Source organism: Enhydra lutris, unplaced genomic scaffold, assembly GCF_002288905.1.
Source record: "Enhydra lutris kenyoni isolate GAN:26980312 unplaced genomic scaffold, ASM228890v2 scaffoldscaffold52, whole genome shotgun sequence".
In the NCBI taxonomy this organism is placed as follows: Eukaryota; Metazoa; Chordata; class Mammalia; order Carnivora; family Mustelidae; genus Enhydra; species Enhydra lutris.
In genome coordinates this window covers 2853034-2873652 of record NW_019154136.1, presented here as the reverse complement: position 1 = coordinate 2873652, position 20619 = coordinate 2853034, and the positions used below count along the sequence as shown (strand labels likewise).

At 41.9% G+C, this 20619-nt stretch overlaps 1 protein-coding gene across 2 annotated transcripts in view; it reads left to right on the top strand.

Moving 5' to 3' along the window:
* Positions 1-20619, top strand: part of LOC111157163 (glycine receptor alpha 2) — a 177980-nt gene that overhangs the window by 140720 nt on the left and 16641 nt on the right. For both annotated transcript variants that reach the window (XM_022518436.1, XM_022518435.1), the window contains exon 8: positions 479-628. In XM_022518436.1, the coding sequence (XP_022374144.1) occupies positions 479-628 (150 nt within the window). The remainder of the gene's footprint in view (positions 1-478; positions 629-20619) is intronic.

Genomic DNA, 20619 nt, shown 5'->3' with positions numbered 1-20619 from the left:
ATCAATAGAATGATAGAAATTACCAGTGGGTGTTAGAAGGGCCCAAAACCACACATAACTTATTTTTCATCCAGGTTTTGGGATTATCTTAATTATACTAGTTTTTAAATATTAAGGGAAAAAATGGAAGGAAATAAACAGGTTCAAAATTTTGGTTGTTTTTTTTTTTTTCCACTAAGGAAATTCTTGTAGTCATCTTTGGAGCTGGTCTCAAGGATGAGGCTACTTGAGCAGATGGGCTATACTGAGAGAGATGGAACAAGGGCCTGGGGCAAAGGGCATGTCATTTTCACTGCTCAGCCCCAAGTCTGCAAGCAGAATGGAAAATGCTTAAGCACTCTGTTAAGGAAAGGAGAGAAAATCCTTGTGAAGGAAAATGAGGTATTCTGCTTCTCACAACACGAGGAATCTGATTTCTCCACAACTTTTCACAGTGCCCCCTCCTCTCTCTCTCTCTCTCTCTCTCTCTCTCTTTCAGGTCTCCTATGTGAAGGCAATTGACATCTGGATGGCGGTGTGCCTTCTGTTTGTGTTTGCGGCCTTGCTGGAGTATGCAGCAGTGAACTTTGTCTCCAGGCAACACAAAGAGTTTCTGCGGCTCCGGAGAAGACAGAAAAGACAGAATAAGGTACAGCTGATCCTTAGCACAGACAAAGTCAGGTAGAGCTTGACGTAGTTACCGAGGCAATGGAATTCAGAAACGAGAATACATCATAAGTAAGAGGCTAAGGTTCCTTTTGGTCCTGAGGTGTCCTACAATACTGAATTAGTGCTCAGGTCAGTCCTTTAAAATTGGGCCAGGGTTGTCGCATTTAGCAAATAAAAACGTGAGGCATGTAGTTAAGCTTGAATTTTAGATCAACAAATAGCATTTGGTAGAAAGATGTCACAAGTATTGCATGGGAGATACTTACATTAATAAATTATTTGTTGATCTGAAATTAAGATTTAACTGGGAGCCCTGTGTTTTATCAGTCAACTCTAATTGGAGATATATACTCAATTTGACACAACTGCTTTAAAATCCTGTTGTTCTGAACATCAGTAATTTGTGCGTATGCGACCTTGTGTACATAACTGCCTTAACTGACTTTCTCATCAGTTGCTCTGGTTTTACGTAAATAGGGTCCCTAACCAGGTTGGTCACAACTTGATAAATCCAGTCAAACCGATCTCATCATCTCGACTTAAACAGTGTATAAACCCAAATTCTACACCATCCAGATGTTTGAGGTTTCAAATAGATGCTCAAAGTCAGTTACTCTGTGGTTCCTAAACCTGCCTGCCCATTCAAATAGCCTGCAGATCTTTCAAAAAATCCCACACCTTGGCCACACCCGACGACAATTAAATCCCAGTCTTGGGATGGGGCACAGGAGTCAGGGTTTCTGAAGCTCCCACCCAGGGAATTTCAGTGTCTGCCCATGTTGGAAAAGCACTACTCTGGCTTATGATCCAATTTCATACGGGACACCAGGAGGCTTGCAGTTTTTGGTTTCAGTTACAGATTCTGGGAGAAAAACATGTCCTTTGATACGGGGGATCCCAGTGCCTGTACCTATGTCACTAGACGACTAAAGTTAAAATTTTATATACAGGAAATGACAGTTCCCCTAAAATTTGAGAAATTAAACTTGTTATTAAAGCCATAATTAAATACTACTCTGCTGCAACAAAACAAAACAAAAAAATGTTACACTGTCAATCTTAATGCTTGCAAATACCTAGTTGCAAAGCCAAATGTTTATTGTGGTTTAGATTTTGGTTGCATTGAGGAGCTTGTATGCCTATGAGCTCACAGAGTCCTGACCTCACCTGCCAAAATGTTTCTTGCACATATTCTATACTGGTATCTGGCTGGTTGTCCTGTTTCTCTTCTCCGCCTTTTAGGAATATTTTGTCCTACCACAGCCCAGGTAAACAGACACATTCTTTTTGTTGTACATTGTTGAGTATCAAGCCTTTCTCCACTTTCTCCTCCTTGCCTCCTTGTTGATGATAACCATTTCTTCAACCTCATCCACAGGAGTCTGCACAAAGTGGCACTTGTACCACCCAGAAAATTATGGGAATGTGAGGGCATTTTGGCACATAAACTGCATTCCCAGAATTCCATGGCTTAGCATAGTAGATGGCCACTGACTCTATATTCTCCTGGACCAAAAATGGAAAATGAGTTTCATTTTGCTTCCCGATTCTAAATAATTGATAGGATTTCCTTGGAATGGTATGTGGAAGATTCTTAGGCTCTGTCTGTATCTTATGATAAGAGTCACATGAAGTGCTTGTTAAAAGTAGATTCTCATATAGATTCCTAAACCTATGAATCAGAATCTGCAAGGGGAGGTCACTAAGAATTAGTACTTTTCACAAGAGTCCCAGGTGAGTCATATTATAGGTTTGCAGAAACCTGAGCAGTACTAGAGCAGGCAGGAGAAAGTAACACGAGGTTGGAGGAATAGGTGATTTTATATTTATATAGGAATTTGCAGGCCAGTATAAAGGAATGGATTTTATGCTAACTGACTGGAATCTACAAATTAGTTTCAGCATAGCAGATACCAGGATATCAAGTGGATGGTTCATGGGGTCAAGCATAGCAGCAGCAGATAAGTTAAGAGGCTATTATAGAAATCTTCCAATCTATGAGCATGGAATGTCTTTCCATTTCTTCGTGTCATCTTCCATTTCATTCAACAGTGGTTTTTAGTTTTCAGTGTACAGATCTCCCACCTCTTTGGTTTGGTTTATTCCTAGCTATCTTACAGTTTTTGGTGCGATTGTAAATGCGATTAGTTAATTTCGCTTTCTGCTACTTCATTATTGGTGTATAGAAATGCAATAGATTTCTGTACATGGATTTGGTATCCTGTGACTTTACTGAATTCATTTATCACTTTTTGTGGTTTTTTTTTTTTTTTTTTTTTTTTTTGGTGGAGTCTTTTGGATTTTCTATATAGTATCATGTCATCTGCAAATAGTGCAAGTTTTGCTTTTTATTTCTTCCTTACCGATTTGGATGACTTTTCTTTCTTTTTGCTGTCTGATTACTGTGGCTAGGACTTCTAGTAATGTGTTGAATAAAAGTGGTGAGAATAGACATCCTTGTCTTGTTCCTGGCCTTAAGGGAAAAGCTCTTACTTTTTCCTCATTGAGGATGATGTCAGCTGTGGGTTTTCGTAGATGGCCTTAATTAGGTTGAGGTATGTTCCCTTTAAATCTACTTTGTTGGTTTCTTTCTTTCTTTCTTTCTTCTTTTTTTTAATCATGAATGGATGTTGTGCCTTGTCAAATGCTTTTTTTCTATTGAAATGATCATATGATTTTTATCCTTTATTGATGTATCACATTGATTTGCAAATATTGAACCACCCTTACAAACCCAAATTAAATCCCACTTGATCATGGTGAATGATTTTTTTAATGTATTGTTGGATTCCGTTTGCTAGTATTTTGGTGAGGATTTTTACATCTACGTTCATCAGGGATATTGGCCTGTAGTTCTCTTTTTTAGGGGTGTCATTATTTGGTTTTGGTAGCCAGGTAATATTGGCCTCATAGAATGAATTTGGAATCTTTCCTTCTCTTTCTATTTTTTGGAATAGCTTGAAGAGAATAGATATTCAACAACACAAGAAACAAACAGGTGTTGGCGAGGATTTGGAGAAAAAAGAACACTTGTGCCCTGTTGGTGGGACTGCAAACTGGTGCAGTCACTATGAAAAAGAGTATGGAGATTCCTCAAAAACTTAAAGATAGGACCACCCTACAATCCAGCAATTGCACTGCTGGGTATTTACCCAAAGAATACAAAAATACTAATTCAAAGGGATACATGAACCCTTATGTTTATAGCAATATGATTTATAATAGCCAAGATATGGAAGCAGCCTGTGTCCCACTGATTGATGAATAGATAAAAAAAGATGTCACAGACACACACACACACACACACTTACTCTGGAATATTTTTCAGCCATAAAAATAACAAAATCTTGCCATTTGCAATGACATGGATGGAGCTAGAGAGTATCATGCTAAGTGAAGTAAGTCGGAGAAAGACAAATACCATATAATTTCACTCATATATGAAATTTAAGAAACAACAAACGAGCAAAGGAAAAAAAAAAAGAGAGAGACCAAGCAGGAAATAAACTCAATTATAGAAAACAAACTGATGGTTATCAGAAGGGAGCTGGGTGGGGGGATGGGTAAAATAAGTGATGGGGTTTAAGGAGTGCACTTGTCGTGATGAGCACTGGGTGATGTATGGAATTGTTGAATAACTATATTGTACATGTGAAACTAATAAAACACTGTAGGTTTAAAAAAGACAATTGAGGAGCTGGAGGAAAGGAAGGGAAAGTGGGAGGGAGAGCAGGGGGAGTTAAGGGTGCTTGGAGGGACTGGTAGTGATGAACCAGGGAATCTAAGGTAGGTAAAATGAGAACATGTAGGAGACACTGGCTACACACAGAGTGTCCATTTCACTGAGGTCAATGAAATGCTGAAATAAGAATATTAAAATAGCTGTGCTGGAAGGACACAAGTCAGTGGTGAGTGGGAGAAAGAAATGCTCAAAAATCAAGATTTCACAGGAAGTAAAGACAGGATAAGGGTATGACCGTGAGTACAGGCCAAGGTCCAGCAGAGGAAAAATTGACGGTGAGGCAGTCCAGGAATTAGAAGGCCAATGATGGGGCCAGTTATCCATTTGATTATGGAAGACCCTCCACAAAAGGTGGCATTCATGGGTATTGAGTTGATAATGAAAGTGTTCCTAAAGTTATCAACTACTAAGGGATGGAGGCTGGTAGATGACATCAGTGATGAAGGAAACCAGTGATGAAGTCGAATGAACTCAACTTCAGCTCCAGAGGACCTGGGGTCAAGTAAGGAAGAAAGCAAGATAGTTTGGGCACAGCAAAGTGGAACAAGAAAGACACCTGAGATGGCTGACGGTGATGGACATTAAGGGGAGACTCCTTAGAAATGCCAGTTGGCATTCGTAGTCACTGCTTTGTTGAGAAATCCAAGTTTAGATGTTTTGCATGGAGATGTTCTGGAGTTTGACTATGCATCTGGCATATGGCCAGTCATATGGCCACTCAAAATACAAAGCTTAATTAACAAATTTAAGATATGAGAAGGAGGTGGGGAACAAAACAAATCATGTTTGGACCTTTGCAGTCAAGGCTCTTATTTTCATTGACAATTAAATTTGGGGGGAAAGAAAGGTTAGGAGACATTTCCAATTATGTGTCCCTTAGAAAATGGCATCTGTTTTCTCTAAGGCAGCACATTAAGTATTTTAAGTCTGAACCATGTTTAGAAAAAAACAATAGTAATAAGAGCTAACGCTGCTTGAAGGCTTACTGTATACGAGGTGCTGTTTTAGGCAACTTCCATACAGTAATTGATTTAATCCCCACAACAACTAGATGAGTAGTGTGATCATACAGCCCAGCTTACTGTGCAAAGTCCTGCTCTTGCACATTGTCCTACTGCCTTGGTGTAATTTAGCATTTGTTATGGATTATTCATTTTAAACAAATTATTAATAGTTGCCTTGAAACAAAATGAAATGGCTCTGGTCGACCTCTATATCTCTTTTCTGTCTCGCCGTCATCTTATGGGGTGGGGGCGTACATGTACAGTGGACGAGTTCTCACTTAAACATGTAGTAAAATCTAAAAAATAACCGTCCCTATCTCTGGCTTCTTTTCTTGACCCTTTCCAGAAGCAATGCCATATCACTCTCTTTTCAGGATAACTCAAAGGGAGCTTGCTGATATCAAAATGGAGTACACTTGGACACAAGAGACTGGGGATAAAGGAGTCTTTCTTTTGGCCTTTGTCAGTAAGGGGGCACTGTTATCCTGCTGGCCACTTGGGGTGTCAGCTTTGGTCCATGACATGGCACACAAAATCCATGACACCACTAGGCCACCACTTGGTGGGGTCAGTGGAACACGTGGAAAATCATAGTTTCAATGGACAAAAAAAAAACAAAACAGAGGCTGAGCAGTCTTGCTGTTGAACCTCTGGAGAGTTCATAACTGAATGTTTTTGTCATTTTTGCAGGATAACTTTGTTTGAGAATGCATTTTTATTTTATAATAAAATCAGAGAGTTGTATTATCTGTTAGTGCCATTTTCCACTCTCAAAATTGCCCTTGTTTGGGTAAATTATGTGGTCATCCTGTCAATAATGAAGGCAGTATTCTTATCTCCATCTTACAGATGGTGAGAAAACTAAAGTGAAGAGAGGTTAAGCAAAAATGCCCAAAGCCACACATGCAGGAAGTCTAGTTCCAGAGTCCCTGACCTTAACTGCTATTGCTCAGACTTCGCATTTTAGATCTTACATTATAATCCAGTCTCTCTCTCTCTGAGTCACAGACGTACTTGAAACAAACACCTCTAATGCACTCTAATGGTCTATTCAGTTTTTTAAGTACAGATAGGGTAAGGCAAGTGAGGTGAGCACACAAGTACTGGGTCTGATGCTGGTTTTATCAGAAATTTGGTATTTTGTTCACCCTGGATTTTGTTCACTAACAATGAAGTTTTTGCATGAAAAGATTGACCTGGAGCACTGGGGTTGTGGCACCCCCTTAGACTTTGCACCTGAGGCCTTACCATGCCCTAGTTCTGTCCCAGCTAGGCATGAACCACTAAATTCTCACAGACCCTAATGGGTTGTAGCCTGTTAAAACAAAAACACTATTTTTATTTTTTTTTAAGATTTTATTTGAAAAAGAGAGAGAGAGAGGGAGAATAAGCACTAACAGGGAGGGGCAGAGGGAAAAAGAGAAGCAGACTCCCCACTGAGCAGGGGATCCCCCCCCCACCCCCGCCCAGTGCCAAACACACACAGAGGATTGGATCCAGGGACTCCAGGATCATGACTTGAGCCGAAGGCAGATGCTTAACTGACTAAGCCACCTAGGTGCCCCTAAAACCCTCATTTTTAAAAGTTCAATATTCCCAATGAAAAGAAGTCATTGGGGAACTGACCTCTGCAGCAGAATACAGGCTGATTATTTAGAAGGTATAAGAAAAAAACCAAGAGCAAATCATTTTCCAAAGTGACACTGACATTAAGACGTATTCAAGGAAGGTATTTGAGAGAACGCCTCAGATTACATTTACTTGCGTGGGAAGAATGCCTGCTCTTTACTAAGCAATGAAGTTATGGAATAGGGTCACTTTCAAGGAGGGGCCAGGCAGTCTGTGGCTAGGTCTAGTTGCTTAAGTTATCTTTTCTGCATCTCACAAAGCAGCCACTGTCACTTTTACCAAAGCAGAATTTCTCAGAAACAACCAAAGCCACATCGTCAACTGAGAGAACTTGCAAATCCCTATGGTTGGGCCAACCCCAGTCTATTAGATGCTGAGATGCCAGGTCTATGTGGTAAAATCCCATTTTTATGTTACTGCCTCAGCTCCAATAAGAAGTTTTCATACCACGTGATGTTTATAACAATTTCTCCACAAGAACTTTAAAGCCTCACCTGAGTTTCTCCCTTTATTTTGTTGTTTCCTTTCTTTTTACTATCTGGCCATACCACACCAGACTTTTGGCATTGGGCCTGGTTTCAGAAATTTCCAGTTGCCCACAGAGCCCCGATTTCTTTATTTTCAGTGGCAAAACAGAAATTGCAGCTGCTTGAGGAAATAGTTATGGTTTGTAGGCCACCTAATGATAAGCTCTTTGTTTTTAAAGTTTTTGGTTTAATTCCAGTTAACCTAGCGTTATATTAGTTTCAGGTGGCCAATATACACATTCAACACCTTCATCCAACACCTGGTGCTCATCACCATAAGCTGCTTTTTAAAAGGAATGTTAACACATTGTTCGGACTTCAACCTCCCAAAAAATATGGGGCTTCAACCTGACTGGACAAGAGGGTGAAAATGTGAGGCCCTAAGGAAAAGTTCTCAGATGATAGTAAGTTGGCAGTGCAAGAATTCAGTACTCATTTTGTTGTGATTTTCTGCACCCTCCCCACCATCTACCCTTCAAGTCTTAGCTAACTTGCTAATTCCTCAAAAGATCATTTCCTCATCCTATAGGGCTGAAATAATCCTGCTCTTTCAAGCATCTTAGTAACCAAGTTGTTTCTTTTGATAAACATGATAAAACAATGGGTAGAAAGTGATGCATGTTTGCAGAAGAATAGAAGACTGGAAAGATATTGGTAGATATTATCTACGATGCTTTACCTAGAAATACCTGAATCTTGCTCTCAACCAATCATCTTCTCATTGACCTACTGAATGGGAATAAACGTACAAGGACAATAAACAATTTGTATCCAGGCTTTAGCCTCAAACCTGAATGCAATGCCACCAGGAGAGAAACAACTTAGAAGAAGCCCTTGTCCCTCCACTTGGGAGGCCCAGAAGCCCTGCGCTATTTCCTCCCCACTGTTCCAAGAGCCTTAGATTTTCCCATTCCAACAGAACATGAGACCCCACTGGTGAAAGCCAGAAGACAAAAATCCAGAGCAAATGGTCATCTTGGAGTGGCTTATCTGAATCCATGGAGTCCTGGAATGTCCCCAGTCAGACCAGCCCTCCTCCTCATTAGCGGTAAAAATCTCCTTCCTCTCTTCCTGGAGACATCCCTTCAAACACGTAAGGATGGTGAGGTGGAAGGTCTTCTCAAATCTTCTGAGCTAAACAGACCTAGTCCTTCCTATGATGTGGCTTATAGCCATGCAGCACACCAATCACCCTTTTGTGGTTTGCTTGTGAACATCTTGAAGTATGTCACAGAATTAGAAAGATAGCCCAGGCATGATCAACATGTAACACAAAAGAGCCATAATGTCCCCTCTTTATCTGCCGCTTTTAACAGAGCATTAAATTACAATAGAGCTTTTAAGTCATCCTAGTTTACTACTGGCTCTTTTTGACTTTGCTAAGGCTTGTTAATTTCCCAAGTCTTTCTCCTATTATTAATATGAATAGCTATCAAGTTATCTCCTCCTGAGTGCTTGACTTTTTTCTAACCTAAATAAACAACTTTATATTTATTGCTGTAAATTTTCACTTCATTGGATTTGGCTCATTTTCTAGATTGTATTAATCTTTTGGGTACTGATTTAGTCATCTGAAATTAACTACCACTTTCAGCTTTGTAACATTGACAAGTAGTGTCAACACTCTTCAGCCAAACGCCACCAGAAATAAGGCTGTACTTAAACAAGGTGGGTTTACTACTCTGCAGTGAGGAAGAACACATACCATGGACAGCAGTGGAAGAAGGGTCCCTCTGTAAAACTTGGGTGATTTGGAGGAAAACCTAAGGAAGCAGGGGTTTGCTCTAGATTGGATGTTGTCAGAAAGCAGGGGGAAATTTGGGGCGCCTGGGTGACTCAGTTGGTTAAGCATCTGACTCTTGATTTCAGCTCAGGTCATGATCTCAGGGTTGTGAGATCAAGCTCCATGTCAGCCTCTGCTGGGTATTGAGGTTGGTTAAGATTCTCTCTCTCCCTATCCCTCTGTCTCTCTCTACCTCTTTCCCTCTCTCTTTCTGACAACAACCAAAAAAAAGGCAGGGTAAATTCTATAATTGTGTATCTCAGTAACCTATCTGTAGAAGGGCAGACTCATGTGAGGATAAAACAATGATAGTTTTATTGGTAAAGAAAGAGCAGTCACTTAATTTAACCAAGAGCAGGATGTTCCTGGGTAGCAGAGTGACCTTGTTTTTGTTTGTGCTTCCACAAAGTTATGAAATAGCCTTGTGTGTCTGACTTTGTCAGTATCTCAGTCTAGCCTTGTCTGAGGTGGGTATCCTGCGAGGGATTCAAGTTTTGAAGTTCTTGGTTTTGCCTTCAAAATTGAGGGGCCCGAACTGCCGACATTCAAATGGAGGCATTGTAACTGACCAGTCCTGTGACCTTGGTAGGTTACTTAGAAAGAAAAAAAAAAAAAAAACCACAAAAAACTCTCTGTGCCTCAGTTTTCTCATCTGTAAAATGGAGTTAATAGTATTCCCCTCATAGGACTGTGGTGAGAATAAAGTGAGTTTCTGTGAGTAAAGCTCATAGGAAAAAAAAAACAAAACAAAACCCTGGCATGTGGTAAATTCTATGTTTAGTGATTGTTCATTTTATTATCTACTTTCTCCACCACTAGGTACCAGATTCTGGGTCATAAAGCTTTTGCTCAATTTAATGGGGAGCATATTCTACAGATTAAAATCAAACATCTTAAAATAGCTTCATTTCCCCTCCCCCGTTTGCATTCCTCTGATCTCTCTTCCACAAAGGAAAATTAGATTGCACAGCAAAATGTGACCCATGTACAGTGATTTTTATAATCATAGGACTGAAATAATGAGTTCATGCCTCCACTCTATAGTGGCTAAACAAGAGAAGAGGAAAGAATCGAGGGCAAGCTGAATTCTTCCATTCTATCTCCCATGGTTACAGGCTGTGCCTAAACTTCCTAAGTAGGAGAGCAATCTTTCCAAAGGTAGAGAACCCAGGAAGAGCCTTCTAACCCAATTAGAATGTAAGCTGATGCTGAACGGTGACTATTGAAATGCAGATGGTACCATCACTAAGGCTAATCAATCCCACAGATCCAAGCAAAGGAATCCATTGAACTGGCTCATCTTTTTCCTCTCCAAAGGCTTAGAGTAGTGGTTCTCAGCCACAGCAGTTTTGCCTCCAAGGAACCTGTGGAGATGTCTGGAGATAGGCTTGGCTGTCCCATCAAAGGGAAGGGTGCTACTGGCATCTAGTCTCTTACATTTCCTACCATGTACAAGGTTGCCCTCCCCAACCATAAAATGAAAAATTATCCTGTCCTAAATGTTGATGGTGCCATGGTAAAGAAAACCCTAGTTTAGAACATTGTTAGGACAGTTTCATATTGAGAAGTATACCCTAATTGTTTCCTATTTCTTGTTCCCAAGGGTGACATAATTTGCGTACATCTGCCCACTAAGTCATGAGAGTGCTTTCAGTTCTGCAAACCTCCAGTCAATTCCTCCACAATTCATACGTAGGTAGGGCTCAGTGGGTGATGGCCAGTTCTTTCCCTTACATTAGAATAAGGCAAATTTTTTCCAGCAGCCTACCTTTGAAAATTCTATTTATTCAAATGCACACTCAGTTGAGTATGAAGGAAAACTCCATCTGATTGGCTTCTAAAACATAAATCACATGGATCCACACACCACACACCCTAAGAAAACAAATCTGTGATGCTATGCATGGCTTCATGCAGGAGGGAAGGCAGGGTCTGTATCTGGGAACTATTAAGTTCACACTCTGAATATCCAAATTCTGGGAGATGAAGACACATGTATGTGGGGAGGAAAAAATGGAAGTTCTTTATCACATCTATTTAGGGAATGCTCAGTGGTATTAACAGTCATAACGAAAGTTTATTTTTAAGTTCAACACATAAACGTGTGTGGTTCAAGAGGCACACACAATGATGTTTATAGTGTTAAAGAGAAAGCGAGGGCAGTAGGACAATGTTAAAGAGACCAACGATTTCATCCATTCTAGGAAGAATCTAGTGGGAACTTTTGAATTGGGTAGGTGACTACAACTGTGAGAATGCATAGAAGAATCCTCACTACTTGGACCAGCCAGAGGCACAGGAATGGAGAAGAACCAATGGCAAACACACTTGTCCACTTGCAGACTACTGTGGGAATATGGGCTACCTCTTGAGCGGCTCTAGATCAGTCCTTCTCTAACTAGGCCCTGGAGGCCTAGGTCCAACAGAGTCCTGGAATCCAGCCCCAAGCTGGAGTCAGAGCTGGGGACATTTCCAACAAGTACGTGCCAGGTACAGGGGATGCTGATGCTGCTAGTCCAGACAGCCACACGGAGAGCTGAGGGGCCACAGAAGCCCAAAAATGGCCTTCAGTAGTGAAAATGTTATCATTACATCATACGTTTACTACTCGTGTCCATAATCACGTCAAGGACATTAACCCTAGTGATACCATGTTGAAAAACTAGCCATGAAAAGATTAACAAACAGAATATAAAGTACTTTATAAAGACATATTTAGACTGGAAATCCTTACAGGTCTCCATTCTCCATGTCCTTGGAAAGGAAACTCCATCGTCTCAGCTTTTTTTTTTTTTTTTCTTTCAAGAAGAGTATAGTGCAACAGTGTGTGTTCTCTCTCGTCGTTTAACATTTCACCCTATATTTTGCCACGTGTTTGCACACTGTGTTTAAAGAGGGTTTTGTAGATCATTAATTAAGGTAACAACCACTTCCTTAGCAAGCAGGATGTTGAAAAGGTTGTAACTGCTTCCCCAGGGAGGTAGAAGGTGTATTTGTTTTTTGTCTTAAAGGTTGAGGAGTTTAGCTGAGGCTTTATCAGACCTGTATGGATTAGGAGTTTGGACTTAATTGCGAAAGCCAGCAAGAATAAATAAATGTCATTGTACTTTGCGATCCCCGTAGACCACCAGGGTGGAGAGCTGGTACCTGTCAGGGACACGGAGGCCTGAAATGTTTGTAAAGTGCTTTTCTTCCAAGCTTGTTCCATTTTGCTAGGTGTCAGAACAGCCATATTTTAGGGCTCGTGATATGGAATGCTCTTTTCGCAGGATGCGAAGCAGTGTGCAGAAGCAGCCTTTCAGAGGAAATCCCCATCTTTTTAGTGTCTCCAGTCCTTTCTTTCATCCCAGCCTGTTTACCATTATCTCTGTTTTCTTTGCCTTCTTTCCTACTAGATCTTATTTTTCTAGCCCTGGTTTTCTTCATTTTCTCTTTCCCTTATCCTCAGTGTCATCTCTTTAGACGATCTCATTTTACTCATTCATTCATGCATTCAGTGTAAACACAGAGCACACCTACCATAAGCCATGCACAAAATCCAGTGGACTCTATCCTGGGGATGCTCACGGTCCAGGGAGAGACAGACTGAGAAGCCGACAGAACTCCCACATACACAGGGCATGTATTGGGCTACAGGCCAGAGGCCCACTATGGGAACATGCCGGAGGGGCCCGGTGCTAACCGCTAGCAATGCTCCGCCCATTATTCCCGTGCCACTCCTCGTTTCTATATATGGCGATGGCTTCCAGCTCTAAGTTCTGCTCTGCCATAGTGTGCAGAGGAGGGATCTTAGGCCCCAGAAGCATGCTCAACTCACGTAGGGCAAGCTGGAAATATTGAGGACTCACTCCAGGAACAGCTCTCTGCCCATAATAGTTGGGGACTACAGATAAATATCCCAGCTTCCTTGGCCCTCTGAAGTATGTTCCAAACTGGCTCCCAGTAATTCCCAGTGGGATTGAGCCTGTTACCCACACTCTAACCTGCTTACCAACATACATGTTGAATTGAGATGGTTTCTTCCCCTGCCTCAATTTCCCACTCTCTACTGGTCACTCCTGAGATCACCACCCAAATAAACTATATGCACTCAAATCCTTGTCTCAGGGCCTTCTGGAAAAGCCAACTAAGACAAGCACCAAACCAACACCTGGGCTCCCTCAAAGCGAACAAGACAGGAGCCCGGAGAGCTGAGCAGATGCCAGGCAAGGAAAGACTCTTCCCCAAGCTAAGAAGGTTGCACTTCCTCCTCAAAGCAATGGGGAGACAAAAGTATGGCTCATGTGATGGTCCAGGAGGGGGTAGCAGTGACTACATAATGTAAAGAGAACAACAATGAAAGGAGGACACTTTATACATAAACGAAAATGTGACCAATACAATACAGGAGTTGCCACCACTTTTTTCCTTGCGATAAAACAGTTACCTCGGGTCTTTAACATCAGTGATCCTTTATATTTCTATAATCATCAAACTTAGCTGAAGCTCCAGTTTTGCATACAGACATTTTAAGAGACTTGCTACACAAAATTTTAAAAGGGAATTCAACGTTAAAATGAAAAGAAAAACTTTTATCAACTAGTCTCTTTTTGTGTTGTCTGTGCTTTATTGCCTAGGATGGATAGACTCACGGACGAATGGTTTCAGTACAGAAACCGGTATGGTGCTACAGGCGAGGTATAAGTGCAAGATTCAGTGAGGACAATGATAGAGCAGCTTCTCCACTTCATAAAATAGCACCTGGGAAATGACCACTCATCTGGGTCTTGACCTGGGAGTAGGAGTTGGATAGGTAAAAGGAGGCTAAGAGGGATGTTCAGGCTGAGGAACAGTTATGGGAAGTTCGTCATGAGGAGATGGGCCCAGCAGAACACGAGGGACATGGCGCTTGTGCGGGAGGAAGACTTGAGGTGCTCCTGAAGTGGGAGCCACCAAAAAGTTTTACAGATGCTAGGATCAGTCTGGACTGTAGACATAGCGCTCCCTAAAAACGGGTCGGATTGGAATGAGGCACAAGTTCAGGAAAATACTACTTCAGCATTTCCATTTAAACACACTTTTGGGGGCACCTGGGTGGCTCAGTTGGTTCAGTGTCTGACTCTTGATTTTGGCGCAGGTCATGATCTCACAGTCCTGGAATCAAGTCTTGCATCGGGCTCCGAGCTCAGAGGGGAGTCTGCTTCTCCCTCTACTCCTCCCTTCCCCCACCCCCTGTGTGCTCTCTCTCCCCTCCTCTCTCAAATAAATAAACAAAAACTTTTTAAAAACCACCTTTAATTGTATAATTAGTCTATGCTTACCTGCAAGCCCCTCCCTAAAGCACAGATCGTTATGAACACACAGTAATTAATCTTTTTGTAATTTTGCTGGCATTACCTTTCCAAATCCAGGATACATACCATAGCCTTTGCAAAGCTCACCGTAAACAAGTATCAATACAGAAAGATCTTTGTGGTTTGAGTTATTTGCAGTAAGAAATGCTTCTCATTATTGCTGTCACATCACCACAAACTTAGTGGCTTAAACCAAGACAAACTTAGGATCAGCAATTCTGGAGATCAGAATATGGGCCTCCCTGGACAAAACAAAAACAAAAACAAAAACAAAAACAAAAACCCAGAAGGTACTGGCAGGGAAGCACTGCTTTTGAAGGCTTGTGCGGGTTTTTGCAATGTGGAGGCTAATCTAGGAAGAAGGCACGCCTAGGAGAGGCAGCACCACATGACCAGCTGTATGGGATAGGCTTGGCAGAGCGGCACGAGAGGGGGGCGGAATCTTCCAGCAAGGAGCTGTGACCCAGAAGGGAAGAGGGCAAAGGGACTCCCAGCAGAGAGGAGGCTTACCTGTCTAGGTGACAGCATTCAGCAGCATGAGGAAGTTTCAGAGAGCTTCAAAAGGTACGACAGCTGAGGGTCTTATAACCACAAGGCTCTGTCTTATCACTGGCCCGCAGATGCTGAACGTGGTTTCATGAGGTATGCAAAGCAGGCAGGCTTTAGATGGCTAAAGATCTGCTTGTTTGGACCATCTGAAAAATCATTCAATGTGAAAAACTGACTGAGATGCCAGCAGCCTTTGGAGCTAATAGGTCTCAGCCCACAGTGAAAAAAAGAATCCAAAGGCCAATACGTAGTGGTCACCTTTGTCTCACTTATGTAACAGAGTTCTAGGGAAGAATCTGATTTCTTGCCTTTTCTCACTTCTAAAGGCCACTCACATTCCTTGACTTACAGCCCCTTTTCTTCAAAGCTGGTGATGTTGTCTTTCTCTTACCTTTTCTTCCATAGCCACGTCTCCCTCGGAACACAGCTAAGACAGTTCTCCACTTTAAATATATATATTGTTTAATTTGAGAAAGAACAGGCATACAGGAGGGGCGGGGTGGGAAAAGGGAAAGAGGGAGGAGCAGACTCCCCACTGGGCAGGGAGCCCCCACTTGGGGCTTGATCCCAGGACCCTGCGATCACAACCCGAGATGAAGTCAGATGCTTAACTGACTGAGACATCCAGGTGCCCCAAGGCTTTCCACTTTTAAGAGCCATGTGACTAAATTAAGCTCACCTGCATAATCTAGGGCCCGCTCTCCACCTCTAATTCCTTAAATTAATCAGACCTGCAAACTCCCCTTGTCCTGTAAAGTAACATTTTCACAGTTTCAGGGAATAGGACAGAGAGAGACATCTTTGGTAGCCATTATTCTGACCACCACACACAGTGATGGTTTCCTGTGACTGAGAGTGTCTGCAGGCCACTCCAGTATATTCCATCCATAGTCGAAGCAGCTGGAAGTGGCAGGAGGTGAATGCGTCAGGGGTGGCCCTCGACCGATGAGAGCTGGAGCCGGGTGGCTGACTACTAAGCTTCCTCACTCCTTGGTAGTTCAAGTCTGAGTCTCTCATAGGTTTGAGCTCCATTTGCCAACACTTATCTGCTGCTCCTTCACAGGCCCTTTCTTGACTTTCCTCATTTCCCGGTCCCATTTCCTCACTCCCTCCCTGCACTTCCCATACTATGTCCCAGATAAACCACTTGCACACAAATCTTTGTCTCGGGGTTGCTTTGGAGCGAACACGAGCGAACAGTTACAGTCCCATTTAACCCCATCCTCTGCCTCCTCACCAAATACCAAACAGACCCTGGAATTCATTTTGTGCCTCAAGTGTGGAAACAGACAGCTAAGGATCTAGAAGGAGCGACGGGTGGCATCCCTGAAGCCAGAATAGTCATTTCTCCAAATTACAGAAAAACGAGAGCATTCCATCTATTGCAACTTGCAGTTGGCATTGACCGAATATTCTGTGCTACTGGGTATTCCAAGGAACTTGATGGGTTTCATAATACAATTCTATTTTCTATGTCCCTGAAATCAGGCCTGTGCTTTCGGCTTGCCTACTATCTTAGAACGGCGATGATGGCAGATATCTTAAAACCTTCTCCTTCTACAGTCTAGCTCTCAATTGCTATAAAATTCTCCATGGTGATGCAGACTGTAGTTACATGTAAACACAACTGGATTCTCATAAGAAGATCAAATGGAACAAGAGAGAAGTCTGGCACTTTCATAATCACAGTTCTAATTTGTCTTCTATCAGTATTCTTCTTCTTTGTAACAAGCTCTTTGGGGACAAAACACTTAAGCTGGAGTTATTCCCACCTGACTGAAGAATTATCACAAGCGAGTGTAGCCTTTTAGAGAATAAGGGATCCTGGCTCCACGTAGAAGCACATATATGGCAATAGCCCTTATTTCCTTTGTTCTCACTCTAAGCTGCTGGACAAACCCTAGGGTTCGCTTATTCGGGTATTTTGTAGAAGGCTTGCTTTGTACAGAGTTCTGTTTTAGCTAAGGGGAAGTGGGGATATGAAAACTGTTTGAAACCTGTTTCCATGCAGCTGTGGGGATTCATAAGAAGAAAAATGAAGTGCAAAACTTTTCTAATATGGGGAAGAGAATGTCAAGAACCATAGCAGAATTACAGGTGGAGCTCTGGCAGTTCCTAGGAGTGGAAAGTACTTCTGGCCGATGAGGAGGGGCTATTCTCAAGGAGGAACTAGCATTTGTGCACTTAATTTCATCTTGCAATGTTAACTGTAAAGTATTCTAACCTCATCTTGTTATTGTGAATAAATAAGATAGAATTAAATAATTAAACAGGCAATGAAAATTCTGCTCTGTAAGGTGGCAGTCAGTGCTCACCAGAAAATGGCCTCGTCCTACCTTGCCGACCCTATCTCTCATTTTCATCAGATGAACCCCAAGAGCTTGCCACACTGAGACGTTCAAGATGAAAGTGAGAGTCACTGATGTGAAAACCTCCTTTGATCTAAGGCAGAGGTTCACAAGCAAGGATTATTTTCTCCTTGCCCCAGGGGACACTTGGCAACTTCTGGAGGCGTTCTTGGTCCTCACAACTTGGGGGGTGGGTGGGAGACTGTGTGTGCTGTTGCCATTGAGTGGGTAGAGGGCGGGATTGCTGCTAAACTTCCTACAGTATACAGGACATAGCAGCCGCAGCGAAGAATTATGTGGTTCAAATGTCAACACCAAGGTTGAGAAGCCCTGATCTAAGGGTCAGAGACATGCTGTGCACACAGATGACTGTGGTTTTGAGAGAGAGAAAAAAAAATTTTAGCTTATGAACAATGATACCACTCCTGTCAGTAGTAATTAAGCTAGTATAACACAAAAGATTACCCAGTCAGAAAAACATTTTAATTAGGAATTTCCTCTTTAGTCAGTTAGTTCTTTATGTAAGCTTTTTTTTTTTTTTTTACACCAGACAGTAAAAAATGCATCCAAAATAAGGTTCTTTGCCCTGGTGAGAGGGGTATGAATTCTCTTGGGCATATAATTTAATTGCTTTTCAAGAAGTTGACATGAGTGTAAACATTAGGAGGTTAAGTTATTGAATGTTCCCACTTCATTTCACTCTGCTGCTGGATTTATTCAAGAGCAACAGAAGTCACACCAGAAATGAGCCCTCATGTTTTCTAGAGACAAGGCAATCCACTAGAGCAAAGTTCTTGATCCTGCCTGTACATTACCGTCCCCTGGGAGTTTCTTAACTTCTCTGTGCCCAGATGCCACCCCAGACCAAATGAGTTAGTATTTTGGGGGAGTAGAAGACAAGTCAAGGCATCTTAATTTTTTAAAGACTTCCCGGGTGATTTCAACGTACAGCCGATTTTGAGAACCACTGTTGTAGAGGCTCATTTTCTTAGAATATCTTGTGTTGACCAGAAGGAGCGGCATCACGTGGAGCTTGTCAGAGATGCAGACTGTCAGGCCCCAACCCAGACTCCTAGAATCCTAATCTTTGGTAGAACAGGATCCCCAGGAAATTCACAAGCACACTGACACTTGAAGTGCTGCTCTGAACATACCGTAAATAGTCCATTTAAAAAATGTACGCATATGGCAATAGGTGCGGTCTAAAACAAGGCCCACGATTAAGGCATAGGGAAATGGCCCAAAGCACAAAATAAAATGAATTGTCTCCTGACGAGAAATGTTAAGTTCATCATTATGGCCGCTTATGTTTACCTAGTACCTATGTTAATAGCTACTTACCTATTTTAATTCTGAAGGCTCTTAATCACATAGAAAAATCTAATCCTATGTTGCAGGTGTTTGTTTGTTTGTTTGGTTGGTTGGTTGGTTGTTTGGTTGGTTGGTTGTTTGGTTGGTTGTTTGGTTGGTTGGTTGTTTGGTTGGTTGTTTGGTTGGTTGGTTGGTTGGTTGGTTTTCTTAAGAGTAGCACTAGCTATTTGGTGGCTTGAGATTATCCTCCTGGTATTGGGAACCCAAGGAGAACTCCAGGCAACACCTTTGCCCGGAAGTGAGAAGGTGGCCTCTCAGCTCCGCCGACACATGCACGAGGAGGAGACAGTATGAAATGCCATCCAGTAGAATGCATGCCAGGCTGAACAGTTTCACCTTAGTTAACAGCACTGAACTGTGCTCACATGTATGATGGTAAAATAATTGTTCTAAGTAGTCAGACGACTCTATTCTGGGAAGCACAAAATGCTTCGGATTAAAGTAGTTAGACAGTGAGATTTTCCTAGGCAATTTAGGAGGTTTGTTAAATGTCGTACAGCCAATTCCTGGCTGCCAGACCTTAGATGCCTTAATTCGTCATCGAATCATCAAATGCTCTTTCACACTTCCTGTCTTTTAGGACAGACTGACAAAAGGAAAAAAAAAAAACCATAAAAATCCCTGTCCTAAAGCCAGGTCTCTTCATCCCTGCCAAGTACCCTGTCAACATGTTTCATTAGAGCACCCTTTTCTGGAATAATTCTGCCATGTGAATTTCTGCCCTCTTAAAATATATATACCTTTTTCTCTTCAAACCCTACAAAGCAAGAGGTGAGAGAGAAGCATGGCGTAGTGAAATGAGCTACTGCCAGGAGTCCCGCTGGCTGAATTTAGATCCTGGCTGGTACTCTAGTTGGTGGGTGATTTGGAGCGATTGTCAAATCACTCTGGGTCTTAGTTTCTTCATCCGTAAAAAGGGCCTAATAAAGCCCTTTCTCGTGGAATTACTATTAGAAGTAAACAAGATTATGCATGTAACAACAGTGCCTTGCACACAGCCAACACTCATCAAATATTTTCTTTCTCTTCCCTTCACCTGTTTTTTTTAAAAAACCCTCAGGAAAATGTTATTGGACAGCCTCTAAAAAGCAGAGGCTGTTCATTATTCTTTCAATCTGATGAGCCTGTCATGTTGCCTGGTACATACTTGGTACTTGAGAAATCTTTGTTGAATGAATTACTGGTTTCTGCTCAGGGCTTTTAGCTCAGTGGTCTGAAAGTGGAAAACTAGCCAGTACTAAGTTATCAGAAGTCATGCCATTTCTTATGTGGGGCGTGGCAGACATAGACAGCTATGTCTTCTTAAGAATCCAGGCCACTGGCATCTCATGTCTAACCCAACACACAGATCTGGAGGAAAAGGAACCGCCGGCTCCCTGCAATAGTATAACTGAGTTCTTTTGGTAACCTCATCTTCTCCTGTTCATGTAAAATGCCTCCGACTCTTTAAAATGATCCTATGTATTATTTTGATTACTTGCCCACTATTTAGTGCACAAAAGACTCACAATGGTATTATTAAAATCCAACCTAACAAATGCAAGCATTTAGGAGAGAACAGAAAAAAGGTGTGTTTCCTGCTCAATGGGTAGCAGAAAAGCAGGAGGCAAGAGCCTTCTGGAGGGAGCTTTAATTTGAGCTAAGGAGGGAAGGTTGAATTTTCATGCAGCAGACAGACAAAAGTC